Source organism: Sinocyclocheilus rhinocerous, unplaced genomic scaffold (assembly GCF_001515625.1).
Source record: "Sinocyclocheilus rhinocerous isolate Xijiao unplaced genomic scaffold, SAMN03320098_v1.1 scaffold2645, whole genome shotgun sequence".
NCBI lineage: Eukaryota > Metazoa > Chordata > Actinopteri > Cypriniformes > Cyprinidae > Sinocyclocheilus > Sinocyclocheilus rhinocerous.
Genome location: NW_015654522.1, coordinates 57,948 through 70,624, shown reverse-complemented (window position 1 = coordinate 70,624; position 12,677 = coordinate 57,948). Strand labels below are relative to the sequence as shown.

At 36.2% G+C, this 12,677-nt stretch overlaps 1 protein-coding gene across 2 annotated transcripts; it reads right to left on the bottom strand.

Moving 5' to 3' along the window:
• Positions 1-530: 530 nt before the first annotated feature.
• On the bottom strand, positions 531-9,652 carry xpc (xeroderma pigmentosum, complementation group C). Of its 2 annotated transcripts, none has more exons than XM_016524278.1 (15): positions 9,567-9,652; positions 9,329-9,432; positions 7,793-8,050; positions 7,542-7,650; positions 7,292-7,376; positions 6,479-6,636; positions 5,923-6,043; positions 5,366-5,458; positions 4,509-5,282; positions 3,556-3,716; positions 2,735-2,816; positions 2,507-2,638; positions 2,246-2,415; positions 1,281-1,374; positions 531-1,082 (listed from the first exon to the last, which is right to left on the bottom strand). In XM_016524278.1, exons 1-15 carry the CDS (start codon positions 9,614-9,616, stop codon positions 777-779), a joined length of 2,697 nt encoding a protein of 898 aa, XP_016379764.1. In that variant the 5' UTR covers positions 9,617-9,652; the 3' UTR covers positions 531-776. The 2 variants fall into 2 exon arrangements, with proteins under 2 accessions (XP_016379764.1, XP_016379765.1); XM_016524279.1 differs by having other exon boundaries at positions 9,329-9,471; positions 9,567-9,646.
• Between the last annotated feature and the right edge of the window lie 3,025 nt (positions 9,653-12,677).

Here is a 12,677-nt window from a genome sequence, read left to right as displayed (position 1 = left end):
TAATTCAAAACGGTACTCTTTCTGTAATATCTTTGTCAGAAAAAGTAAATGTAGCATGTCTGCTACAATGAATTTACTCAAACTTCCTGTTTCAATAGGAAATGTCAATGCAGGAAATAAACTGCTTGGGTATTTAATGCTTTGCTGGCATTTTTAAAACCCTTTTTTTGTGTTTTGTTTTGTAAATGCATGTTTTAGATCTTCTGTCAGTGATTCAAAATCCAATCAACAATTGCTGGATAGATCCCCAACCAACCCATTACACTCTGATGTACATCACAATTTGGATGAGAAGATCTATCATTCTTTCTCTTTCATTGCAACTTTAATATTATTCACTAAAGTTGCGCAAAACTTTAAGTCAATTAAAAAATCATAAATGATGTGCTGCTGTTTTCCAATTAATAGTCAAAAGTACTTTTCTGTGCACCACCAGAACTCCAGGTGCCACTTACAAAGAGTGAAAGACTTCTTGGAACTCATAATTCACAGACACAAAAACTCCAACATACCAGTTGTTTATTTGCATGTTTTTTTTCAATAGCATGTTCTATAAAAATATGTATTTTGACACAAAAACAAATGTACTGTCCGAAAAGATAATGAAACAAATGCTTGACATTTTCAAAATTCCCTGCATATGCAGCTATTGCAGTTATAAAAGGTTGGGGGTAGTGATGTAGATCTAACAGATACACAGACAATACATGCTTATTAATGCAGAAAAACATTTAAAAGGAGGATAAGGTATGTGAAATTATAAAGGGCCGATTTAGTCAAACTTTTTCAAAAGGGAAGAGATTTTTCTCCTCTCCACGTTTCTCTTGTTTAGTTACACGCCTTATGATCTTTTCCTCTTGCCTGTTCTGCGGCCATGAACTAGTCAGAGAGGGTGGAGCTGTCTGAGCCCCGCCCTCTTCCTCCTCATCTGAGGACAGTCCTTCAGCCCCGCCTTCTTTTTCTTGCTTAAGCCCCGCCCCTGATGCCAGCCCCTGCTGCCCATAGCGACGCTTCAGCCTCTCTTTTATCAACAGGCCTTTGACCAGTAGGGTCCAGTTAGCCACCACACGCTTCTCACGTTTCTGTTAAAAGATTCAACCATAATATTTACAAAACACAAATTGTTCACTCTAAAATCAAAAGTACTATTTCCTAGACAAAATATTTCTTCAGTTAGGTAAAGTTGACACATTTTTGTAACACTAGAGTGTTTTAGATGGTGACGCTGTTGTGAAAGACAACATTATTTACAAAGAAAGAACTTCAAAAAATCCACACACCTCTTGTTCTTTCTTTTGCTGGATATCTTGCTCATTTTCCCAGGCTGCTTTCAGGATTTCTTGGTGTTCTTCACAGACAATATAGCCATCGTTACTGAAATATATTGAGCCAATTAAATTACAGATTTTACAGAAAACACCTTCATACATTTATATGCACACTATTTATGCACATTATACTCTTGTTTTATTTACCATGTATGAAATGAATGGAACAAGCACTGGCCATTTCTTACAGAATGAGAAACATTGAGGGGCCATTTACACGACAACGTTTTCAGGCAGGAAACTTGTTATGCGTTTTCCCTGTTCGTTTACACGACAATGGCGTTTTGGGGACTGAAAAGGCCTATTTTTGAAAACGGGTTTCAAAGTGCAAGTTTTTGAAAACGCCACCGTTATCGTTTCCGTGTAAACACCCAAAACGGGAATCTTTGAAAACGGTGACGTCATGCGCGTGCGTAGTACGTGTTAGGCATGTAGACATGCGCAGTACGTGTCGATTTTAAAGGCAAGCGCGAACAAACATACACAACAATGGTGGAGTACATGGTACTGTTGTTGCTGCTCAAGAGTTTGCTAACGCTTCTTCAGCAAAGTGTGAATTGACTTCACCAATATTACAACCAACAGCGGAGACGCATCATATACATCATATAATCGTCACTTCCCTACAGGTACTGTTTACTAACAAGGTGACAGCGCCAACTACTGGCCTGGCATACGTAATACAGCGTTTTTGGCCATTTTGAAAACGTTGTTGTGTACACGTGAAACTTTAAAGGGAAAAACTTTTCCGTTTTTGACTACATCGTTGTCATGTAAACTTAGCCTGAATGTGAAACTACTGTGGAACGTGACAGTCATGGCTGGACAAAATGTGTACGTGGAAAAAAGATAGCTTTCATCGTATTCCACCAGGTTAGGACATGTTATTACAAACACATGAAGGCACTCAAACTTACACTGCATGTGCAAATCCACAATGGTAATCAAAACCAGTCACTGCTACAGCACAGTCTATGTTCAGTTTTCGAGCCACTCTGTGCAGATTTGGCAAATGCAGGTGAACACATCCTACTGGTAACATGCATGACTTAAACATGTACACGTTCCCGAACTCATTACGTGGTACCTGAAACATACAAACACATATAAATTCAGATCAGCACTCCAGGAAATATGCAAATATGTTTATTAACTTTATTAAGATAATTTGAACTCACTTTGCCATCAACGGCGATCGGAGGCTGGTACTCTTCAGTTTGCCAGACTCCAAAAAGAGGCAGATCTTTGACATCTTTCTGCTCGGAAATCATCCTGGCTTTACGAGAACGGTTGGAAAAACCAAGCACCATCTGACAGACATTAAGCTTAAAAAAATTAGCTTTAAAAAGAAGTCGTCATTTATTGTAAAAAGGTCAAATACACATTAAATCACGACCAGAACAGACCTTGTACGGCTCCTCTCCCAATCGAACGGTTCTTGCTTCCTTCAGCCAGGTATCTCTAGAATGGAGCGTGTGTACACAGTCTCTGAAAATAAATGAACATCATAAACACAAATGGCCTGCATTTGTATTTGTTCTAGCATCTCAGATTTGAGGATTGTTTTTTATTGTATTGGAAAAATTAGTTTTCTGTCATTTAAATAATGCTGAAATAAAATAAAATATAAATATTGGATAAAAGCTAACTTTAAAAAAAACTAAGTACTAAAATACTACAACTAAAACTGATAAAGATGTATATTAATATTAAAAATGACAAAAATATCACTAAACTAAAATAAAAATGTAAATGAAACTCAAAATATAAAATGTTCAATAAAAATAAAATATAATTCAAAATATTGATAAATATGATAGTATATAAATAATACTAAAATAACACTGACTTAGTTCATCTTTAAAAATACTATAAAAATAATATAATAACTGTTAATGTAACCTTTAGCAAATCCCAAACTCAATATCCATTTTATACATGCATTATAGCATTGTGATGCCTAAATTCACTTAAACCATTTAAAATGTTTTATTTTAGATTTATTTAGACAAAATAGAATAGAGTTTAATATCAGCCATTTACTGGTTTTTGATCATAACATGACAAATAATTAGTGATTTATCTGCAATAATATATTTTCTAATTCAAACAGTATGTTTTTGTAAAGCAGATTTACATAGGAATATTCATCCATCTTTCATGCTGTACATTATAATGTTGTGATGCCATATATTCACTTGTAGCATACAAACTATATAGAGTTTACCGTGAATAGACTGGCTCTCCTCTGCAGTACCCCAGGACAGCGGCAGTAGAGGGGTAGATGGCCTCGTATTTTAGCAGGTGCCTCTTTAGTGCGTACAGCGGATGGTTCTTGTATTCTGAGATGGATGTCGGCAAAGGCTTGTCCAATAACTTTGCCTGCATCTGTGGATGAGGAGCACAGGTGAGTCATGCACGCCACGTGTGATGTAGATGCGTTAGTGTGTACACTACCATTCATGAAAGACGTCTCTTATGGTCACCAAGGCTGCATTTATTTGATTTATTTAAAATAAAATATATTTATTTGAAAAATACAGTAAAAATAGTGATATTGTGAAATATATTTACAATTTAAAATATCTGTTTTCAATTTCAGTATGTTTAAAAATGTAATTTATTCCTGTGAGGGCAAAGCTGAATTTTTAGCAGCCATGAGTCTAGTCTTCAGTGCCACATGATCCTTCAGAAATCATTCTAACATACTGATTTGGTGCTCTAAACATTTCTTACTATTATCAATGCTAAAAACAGTCATGCTGATTAAAATTTTTGTGATAACTTTGATATATTATATAAGTATAATCATTTTCTATTTTTAACTGTTTTAAATTCATTTTAAATCAATTCTAAATCATTTAAAAAGTTTTTAAGTTCCCTGTTTAATTGTTGTGATTTTTTTATGATTATTTTACTTCCTTTTATGTAAAGCACTTTGAATTACCATTGTGTACGAAATGTGCTATATAAATAAACTTGCCTTGCCTATATTGTTTAGGATTCTTTGATGAATAAAAAGCTAAAAATATATATTTTTTTGTGACACTGACAATGTCTTTTTTTTCCACTTTTGATCAATTTAATGTGTCCTTCCTGAATAAAAGTATTAATTTCTTCAAAAAAATCGTTCTGACTCCAAACTTATGAACAGAAGTGTAAGTGCATGTTCACACATACCTCCTGATCCTCCTTCTGTCCTCTTTCAGTATCTGGAGACTTGTAGAGCTCCATAGTCTCCTCCCACCACTCTGAATCGACCCGTCTTCGGCGTGATGATGTCAGCCACGTGGGGTCATACCTGCTGCTAAGATCTTTCAGGTACCCTTCGTCATCAACAGCCACCACGTACGTGATCGGTTGAGTCGCCTGATTGGAGCAGAGCTGCGGCTGGCCAACACCTTGATCCACATCAACACACACCCACTTCCCCGTACATTCCAAATAAACCTCCAACCACTCATCTGCCCCTTTCCCCTCCTTTCTTTTACGTCGTTGTTTCTTCACCTGTTTCTCTTCCTCTTCCTCCTCTTCTTCCTCTTCGCTTTCCTCCTCCTGTTTGACCTCGCTCGACCTCCGAGAAGCCTGACCTTTTCCTTTCACCTTCGACTTTCTGCATACTTTCATGGCCCCGTCAGAGTCTTCACTGTCGTCCTCATTGGTTGGTTGAAACTCTTCCTCACTCTGCTCCTCCTCCTCCTCGCTGCTGACTTCTTTGTATGACACTTTTGAAGCTACACTTCTTCTGCTGCTGTTTTTGGGTTTCTGTCCCCCTGCTGCCTCTTTCTCTCCTCCTTCCGCTTTCTTTTTCTTTCTCTTTCCACCCCTTTGCTCTTTTACTGCAGCATTATGGGCTGATGATGGGCGTTTGGTTCCAGGAGATATCTTGGGCTCTGGAGAGGGTTTCTCAGACTGATCTTTTTCTGGAGAGCTCTTGGTAGGAGTGGTCTTGTTCTAAAAACAATAAACATGCTCAGTCCATCAAAACTACAAATTGGTACACAAGAAAAAGTAATATAATAATAATCCAAAGTCACCTTGCTGGCAGGTGGTGGCTTCAGAGGAAGGGGTTGCAGTGACAGAACCAATCGACAGAAGAGTCGCAATGACCGCAACACCAATAAGAACAGCTACAGGAAGTGACATCACAGAGCAGAACCAAACTTAGTTGAAAAACATTACACTTCCATTCAAAAGTTTGGGGTCAAAAGAAATGAATACTTTTATTCAGCAATGGAGCATTAGACTGTTTAAAAATGACTGTTGAGAAATTTTTATAATGAATTTTTAATTGACGTTTTTGAATTTTTGAAAGTTCTTTTGAACTTTCTATTCATCAAAGAGTCCTGAAAAAACTACATCTTAAAATATACTAGTCAACATTTGAAGTGGATCAAAACCTTTCATCAGAGTTGTCCTAAAACCTAAAACCAAAATGTGTTCTTGTCTTAGGACAACTTTGATTAACTTTTTTGATCCACTTCAAATGTTGACTACTGTAACAATAAATTGTAACAATGTTTCACATGTTATATACAGTATATGCAGCCTTTGTGATCTGCTATGAGGTCAAAGTAAGTGAGATCTCCCTCACATTGGTCATCTCCTCATGGTCCCTTGCTGATAAACAGCCAATTCGGTTTTCCAGCACCGTGCTCAACTCCACTCCCTTCTCCTCAGGTAAGGCAGGGTTTAATGTGAATGTCATTTGAAACCTGGGCAGGGTCACGCCACAAAAAAATGATTATCAAGAGATTATCAATACACTATTTGCATATAGCACAGGAATAGTTGACTTTTGTTGAGACATTTTTGTGGTGTTTAAATTGTGAACCTCACGATACGCACCCTCATATGGTTCCAAACCTGTATGATGCTTTTTTTTCTTTGGAACACAAAAGATATTTTGAAGAACGTTGGTAACCAAACAACACTGAAGCCCACTGACTTCCATTTCATTGACATATAACGAGACATTTCTCATAATATCTTCTTTTATATTCCACAGAAGAAAAATATCATATACTTTTGGAACAGCATGAGGATAAGTAAATATTGACAGAATATTTATTTTTGGGTGGTTGTTTCGCCTTGTTTGGGTGATTAACAGAACAAGTGGAATACATTCAAGAAGACAAATTTAGGCGTACCATTTGAGAAGCCCCTCCAGGAAGCCACTGTTTATGCGTTTTGTGGCGACTGTGGTAAAGTGGGCAGGCAGTATTGACAAAGCAACAGCCAACAGGTCAGGCTCACAGCACAGTCTGCTTCGGAATAAACCACCGGCCAACAGGCAAAGAAGGTGGACCTGTTTGACAGAGTAAATATAAAAAAAATACAATACAAGCAATAAAATATGGCCAAAAAACTAAGATCGAAGAATACTACATATTATTGCAATAAACACAGATAGAATATATTGTTAGACATTGTTATACACTATATTATTTAAATGTTTGGGATCAGTAAGACCTTTTTATAGAAATTCATAATTTTATTCAGAAAATTTGGTAATTCAAAAAATTGGCAGTAAAAACTTTACATGACGAAAAAGCTATTTCAAATAAATGCTGTTCTTTTGAACTTTCTATTAATCAAAGGATCCTGAAAACGTATCACAGTTTTCACAAAAATATCAAAGAGCACAGCTACACCAATAATGCTTAATTTCTGAAGGATCGTGTGACACTGAAGACTGGAGTAATGGCTGCTTTGCCATCACAGGAGGAGTAAATTACATTTTATAATTTGTAAAAAGAAGAAGTGTTATTTGTGTGTATATATATATATATATATATATATATATTAATATATATTAATATTTCAAAATTAAATGAAACCTTGGTGAGCATAAAAGACTTCTAAAAACTTTTACCGACCCCAAATCTTTGAATATTAGTATGTATATATTTAGTTGATTTAAATGGAAATAAAAACTACAACAGAAACACACAGACACATACCTTGTGGGTATCCACCAGCAGTTCCTTGTTAAATCGTTTCATCATTCGACGAAGGTAAGTTTCAAACTCTGCTTTCCTTTTCTCCCTGGAAACAGTTGTCATGGTGTTACGATTTTCCTTTTTATCTGTCTGACCATCACCACTCCTCTCATGAATGTGACTGCAACTATCTTGTGGGCATTTACCACATTAAAGAATTTCAACACTTGGCAATCTGCCCCTCGTTAAACTCTCTATCACAAACACTCACTTCCTCTGCCTCTTGCGAACCATGTCTGGAGTCTCGATCTCAATCTCCACAGGTTTTGACACAACTGCTAGTTCAGTCGAGTCCACAGGACCCAGCGGTTCTGACATTTCTGAGAAAGCACACAGTTCAAACCAGTCACACCGTCAGTGTAAAAGACATGACAGCATAGAGGACAGTTACTCACTTGTGATAAACGTATACAATCTAAACACATGTCTGATTACTAATGATTCACAAAAAACACTATGTACCTTCCACTTCCTCCCAGTCCTCCTCATCCTCACTCTCTTCCTCGTCTTCTTTGACTTGTTTGGATGGTGATGAGAGCTCACTGAGCATGGGGCTCATCTCCTCACTGTGGTCACTCATTTCCTCTGGCTCTTCGGTTTTCACTTCACTGTCCTGGAAGTACCTGCTTGTTCTCTCATCAGAGGAATCTCTGACCTTTCTGGACGCACGAGATGCCACCCTGGAGTTTTTGCGGTTGTTTTTGTCCACCATACTATTTTCTGAAACAAACAAACAGGTCATGGATCACAGCATAATAAAGATGTACTAGAGTGCAGACAGCAGATCATTCACTTATGCAGAATAATTACTCTTTCATTATTAAAATTAACAACATAATTTTTTTCAATTGACAGTTTTCAACAGTATGAAATAAATCTCTATATAGTTTTGTGGAAAATGAAAATAATCTGCCCATCTTTGCAATGTCAAGAATAATTTATACATGTATCGCATCATGTGCTGGCACCTTTTGCTTGCAAATAATTGGCATAAACATTGAATAACATCAGTATATATATGTTTATATAAAATATTAAATAAAAAATATTAAAGTATTATATATGTATACATAATATTTAACTAATTTGTATCTGTGTTATAGTTAACTAAAACTAAACCATAAAACAAAACATTTACTTGAAACAATATAACACTGACTGGAATTACTGACTGAAAAAATTATATATATATTAATCTCTCCTGGCTAGTTGAAAGGCAATATTTCTCAGTTTAATTAAGTTTAACTTGATGTACTAAAATAACTAAAACTGAAACTAAAATAAAAACTACATACATTTTTGTTTAAAACTACTAGCCACTACAGCTACTTAAAAAGACACAACAAAATTCCTAAATTAGATACAAAATGAAAAAATATACAATGAAAATGGATGTTTAAAATTAAAAACTGATTCAAAATGTTAAGAAAAACTGTAATAGTATCTCATGATACTAAAGGAACACTGCTATACAATATATATGATATATAAAATATGTAATATTTTTATTTTCTTTGGCTTTAGAATGACAAATATATATATAGCCTATATTTCAGGAAAGGGTCTGTCACAATAGGAACAACGTTTTTGGGGGGTCGTTCATTAAAAAGTCTGAAGATCTCTGGGTCAGAGTACTCAAATCCACCCTAAAGTACCCAAAACACACATATGATCCCAAATATGTACTGAACACGCCCACACACACACTCATGTCATACATTGATGACACTGAACTGAAACAATGAACTGAAGAGGGGCTGTTTTCATTTAAGTGCACCAGTTAATAACAAGCTACACAAGAGAACTCAAGCGAGAGTCTCTGCACACCTGCACACTGCAGCTGTCTGCAGCAACTGTGCGCTACATTCTGACTATTACAGTTCATTCATTTAACTGCTTAACTGCAAAGCTGCATTTTAACTCAGCGACTGGTTTTGATTCTAGGTTTGAGCATAAGCCAGACAAAGTAACGTTACATTTTTTTTGCAGCATAGATACCTTTGGTTTTTCGTGTTTTGGATGCTGGTCTGTTCTTTGCAATCTGCTTCGGTTTCTTTGTGTCAGTTTTCTGCTGTGTCTCTTTTCTCTTTGCCATTCCGCTGCTGTTGAGAGATCGCGGATAGTTTCAGGATAAATTAACTCTGGTGTATTCAGAGAAACAGAGAGATCTGCATTACACGTCAACTTATGTAATGTAACCTAAAGATCACGGTTACCCAACACAATCACTTCCCACCTTTCATAACACTGAAAAGCGTGCACTTTGCCTGCAGGAGATCTGAACATACGTCATATCCGCCTGTACTATTGAGTTGACTGGGTAATGTGATGATTTAAACGCAAGGAGGCGTTGTCGCACAAGCTTCTTTTGCTGTTAGCAAGGTGATAATCATCATATTATTATATTATATTATATTATATTATATATTTGATAACGATAATATATTGCCTAGTTCTGACTACACCAATAATTCAGCTAAATATGATAATTGTTTATTATTGTAATTAGGATTAGCTTGAACTAATATTTGGGTAATAGTAATTATCATTTATATTTAAACACGTAGGTGTGTATAAGTGGATAATAATAACTATCATGCAAAACAACTCATTATCATGTACTGTAATGTGAAAAATAATCACCTGTATTTTATGCTAACTTTAATAAAAAGGTTGTTGCACTACAGTAATAAGAATCTATCACTTTTGAGAATGTAAATTACAAGTACATTTTGAAGTAAAACATTTGGACATATCACAATAGATATTTTGTGGGAAAATGTGCCTGTTATAAAATAATTTCAAAAAATCTTAATGGTCCTCAAAATATGTTTCATTTTCTTAAAATATATCTTCCTTTGATTTCAAACATATTTTAAAATTTAAAATTGTTTTTCTTTTCTTCTGAAAGCTTTTTTTTTCATTATATTAAACATTTCATACTATGATAAAGTGTTTTTAACACAAACCCATGTTCTATGGATCAATAAATGAACACACATAGACAACTGTACAGTTATTCTTTTATTATTTGAAGGTTTCCCATTAAGTTTGTTAAGATTTGAGCCGTGATGAACACATGAGGGGACACAGATAATCAGTGAGGGCTGTTTCAAATATATACATATGATTATATGAATGATGTGTTGTGATAGGCCTACGTGTAATCTATAGCACAGACAAGACGTGATAATATAAAACTGTGTGTTTCTTTATATTCAAAACGGATGCAGTTTGTATTATATAGGACATTAACCTCATTCAGTCAAGTTCATTAACATTTGGGCCTGACTTTGTGTGTGTACCTGGTGGTGCTGATGCAAATGAACAGCTGTTTTAGCGTCACTTGGCAGCAGATGTCTAGCCAGTGTGTGTGTGTGTGTGTGTGTGTGTGTGTGTGTGTGCGTGCGAGTGTAAGACTTCAGAGAACCGTCTGTGGACTTGATTGGCAGAGCAGAATCAGATATTCTCCCTGCATCCAGCCAGACTCAATGGGTATCTGTGCCCAGACCGATGCCAGGACAGGTGTATGAGTGTCACATGATTGGTATATAAAGAGAGCAGTTGGCACCAAGTCTCCATGACGACACAGTCCCCCAGCCCTGCATGGCTTCCATCCCTATATGAGTCCTGAGCATTCTCAGATAGGAATAAAAAGCCATACGGGGCAAAGAGCATCATCTCTTTCAAGCATTTACACACAATAACACAGCCTAATCGTTTTTGCCTATGCACAGAAAAACGCAATTCCTCAGTTTTATGGTGTAGCGCGACCTTTAGTGGACGAGTACAGTATTACAAGTCTGTCGTGCTCTTCTATCGCACTGCAATAGTCGTCACCACTACCGCTGTGACCATTACAGGACAACCTTTCCGATACAACATCGACAAAAATAACGTCACATCCCTAAACTTAAAAAAATAGCGCTAGATTTCCCCCGCGGGACTAAAATGTCCCCGCCAAAGTGTGAAAAGAAACCGCAGTTTTTGTGAATAAAGTATTTAACATTTCCGTTATTGTATCCAAACCGATGCATTTTGAGGTTGATGGCAACAGTCGATACATTGATAATACAGATCTCCGGCACATGCACCTGTTGTCCAGTCATTGAGATGTCTGAGAGTAAAACGGGAAAACACTGGCGAGTCTTTTCTCTCCAACCTAAACGCGCAACAGGAGGAGTAGGCTACAAACCGACAAGCCACTCTACATAGGAAAAAAAACCTTGTAAAATAGATCAAATACAAGGTACATGGTATAAAAGGAAAACTATAAATCGCGATGAAGGTCGAGCTGTGTTCTTCGGCTGCTGGCGTGCAGTTCGGTGCGTAAAAACTAGCAGCGCAAGTCGTCACCGTGTCATACATGACATTAGAATGACCAACGCATGATGATGAAACGACTGGAAACGTCCGTGTGACATTCCTGCAACATTTCTGTTCACTACACACTGGCAGGCTACTATGGCAAGCTGTATTAACATTTATTTCATGAAACCTGTCTAGTTACAATTGCTTTTTACTATTACAATTCCTTTCTAATATTGCAGATATTAGACTACTAGGTTACTGAAACCAATTCACTTTAAATGTAATACTAATCTTGCAATAAACATATTACTAGCAAGATTAAAAATGCTACTAGTAGGCTAATGTCTCATAGGTGCTAGTATTTTAGGTTCTAGTCAAACTAGAATACATAGGGATAGTTACTATAACTAAAAAATACCTACTACATAATGAATAGGTAAAACTAGTAAAAGTGGAATCGGTACCATCATCAATTGCAAGTACATACTAGTTAGAAAAAAACAGCTGATATTTGAACCACAAATCTTCATAGGTTTCAATTACAAGAAGTGTGTAATTTGTTACCAATGACAATGGTACATGTTACTCAGGACAGTGACGAATACAAAAAGAATTACTAGTTTAATAGATTATAATCAGTAGCCTATAGGAATATGTTACAGCAGAACCTATGGAAAGAATAATATTATTGATCAAATGTAGAATAAGGCAGTAGACTACTCACCATTAAATTAATTCCTAGTAATTAAAAAATATGTATTAGCATTATAATAATGAATACTAATTGCTACAAATTCTAATTTTGTCACATTTGTTTAATGTTAAAATTGCGTGCCATACTAGTACCTGCTTTTCTGTTTTAACAGTTTGACGTAGCTTCATCTTTCTCGAGTTTGCCCTGTAAGAGATAAGTGAGTCAGACAGAGCTAGACAGAGAAGCCCTTGATCGATAATATCAGTGACCGGACGAGAGGAGCCATGGCGCAGCAGTCTGACAGGAGAGAGATGATGAACTGCTCCAGACTCCGGAGGGGAG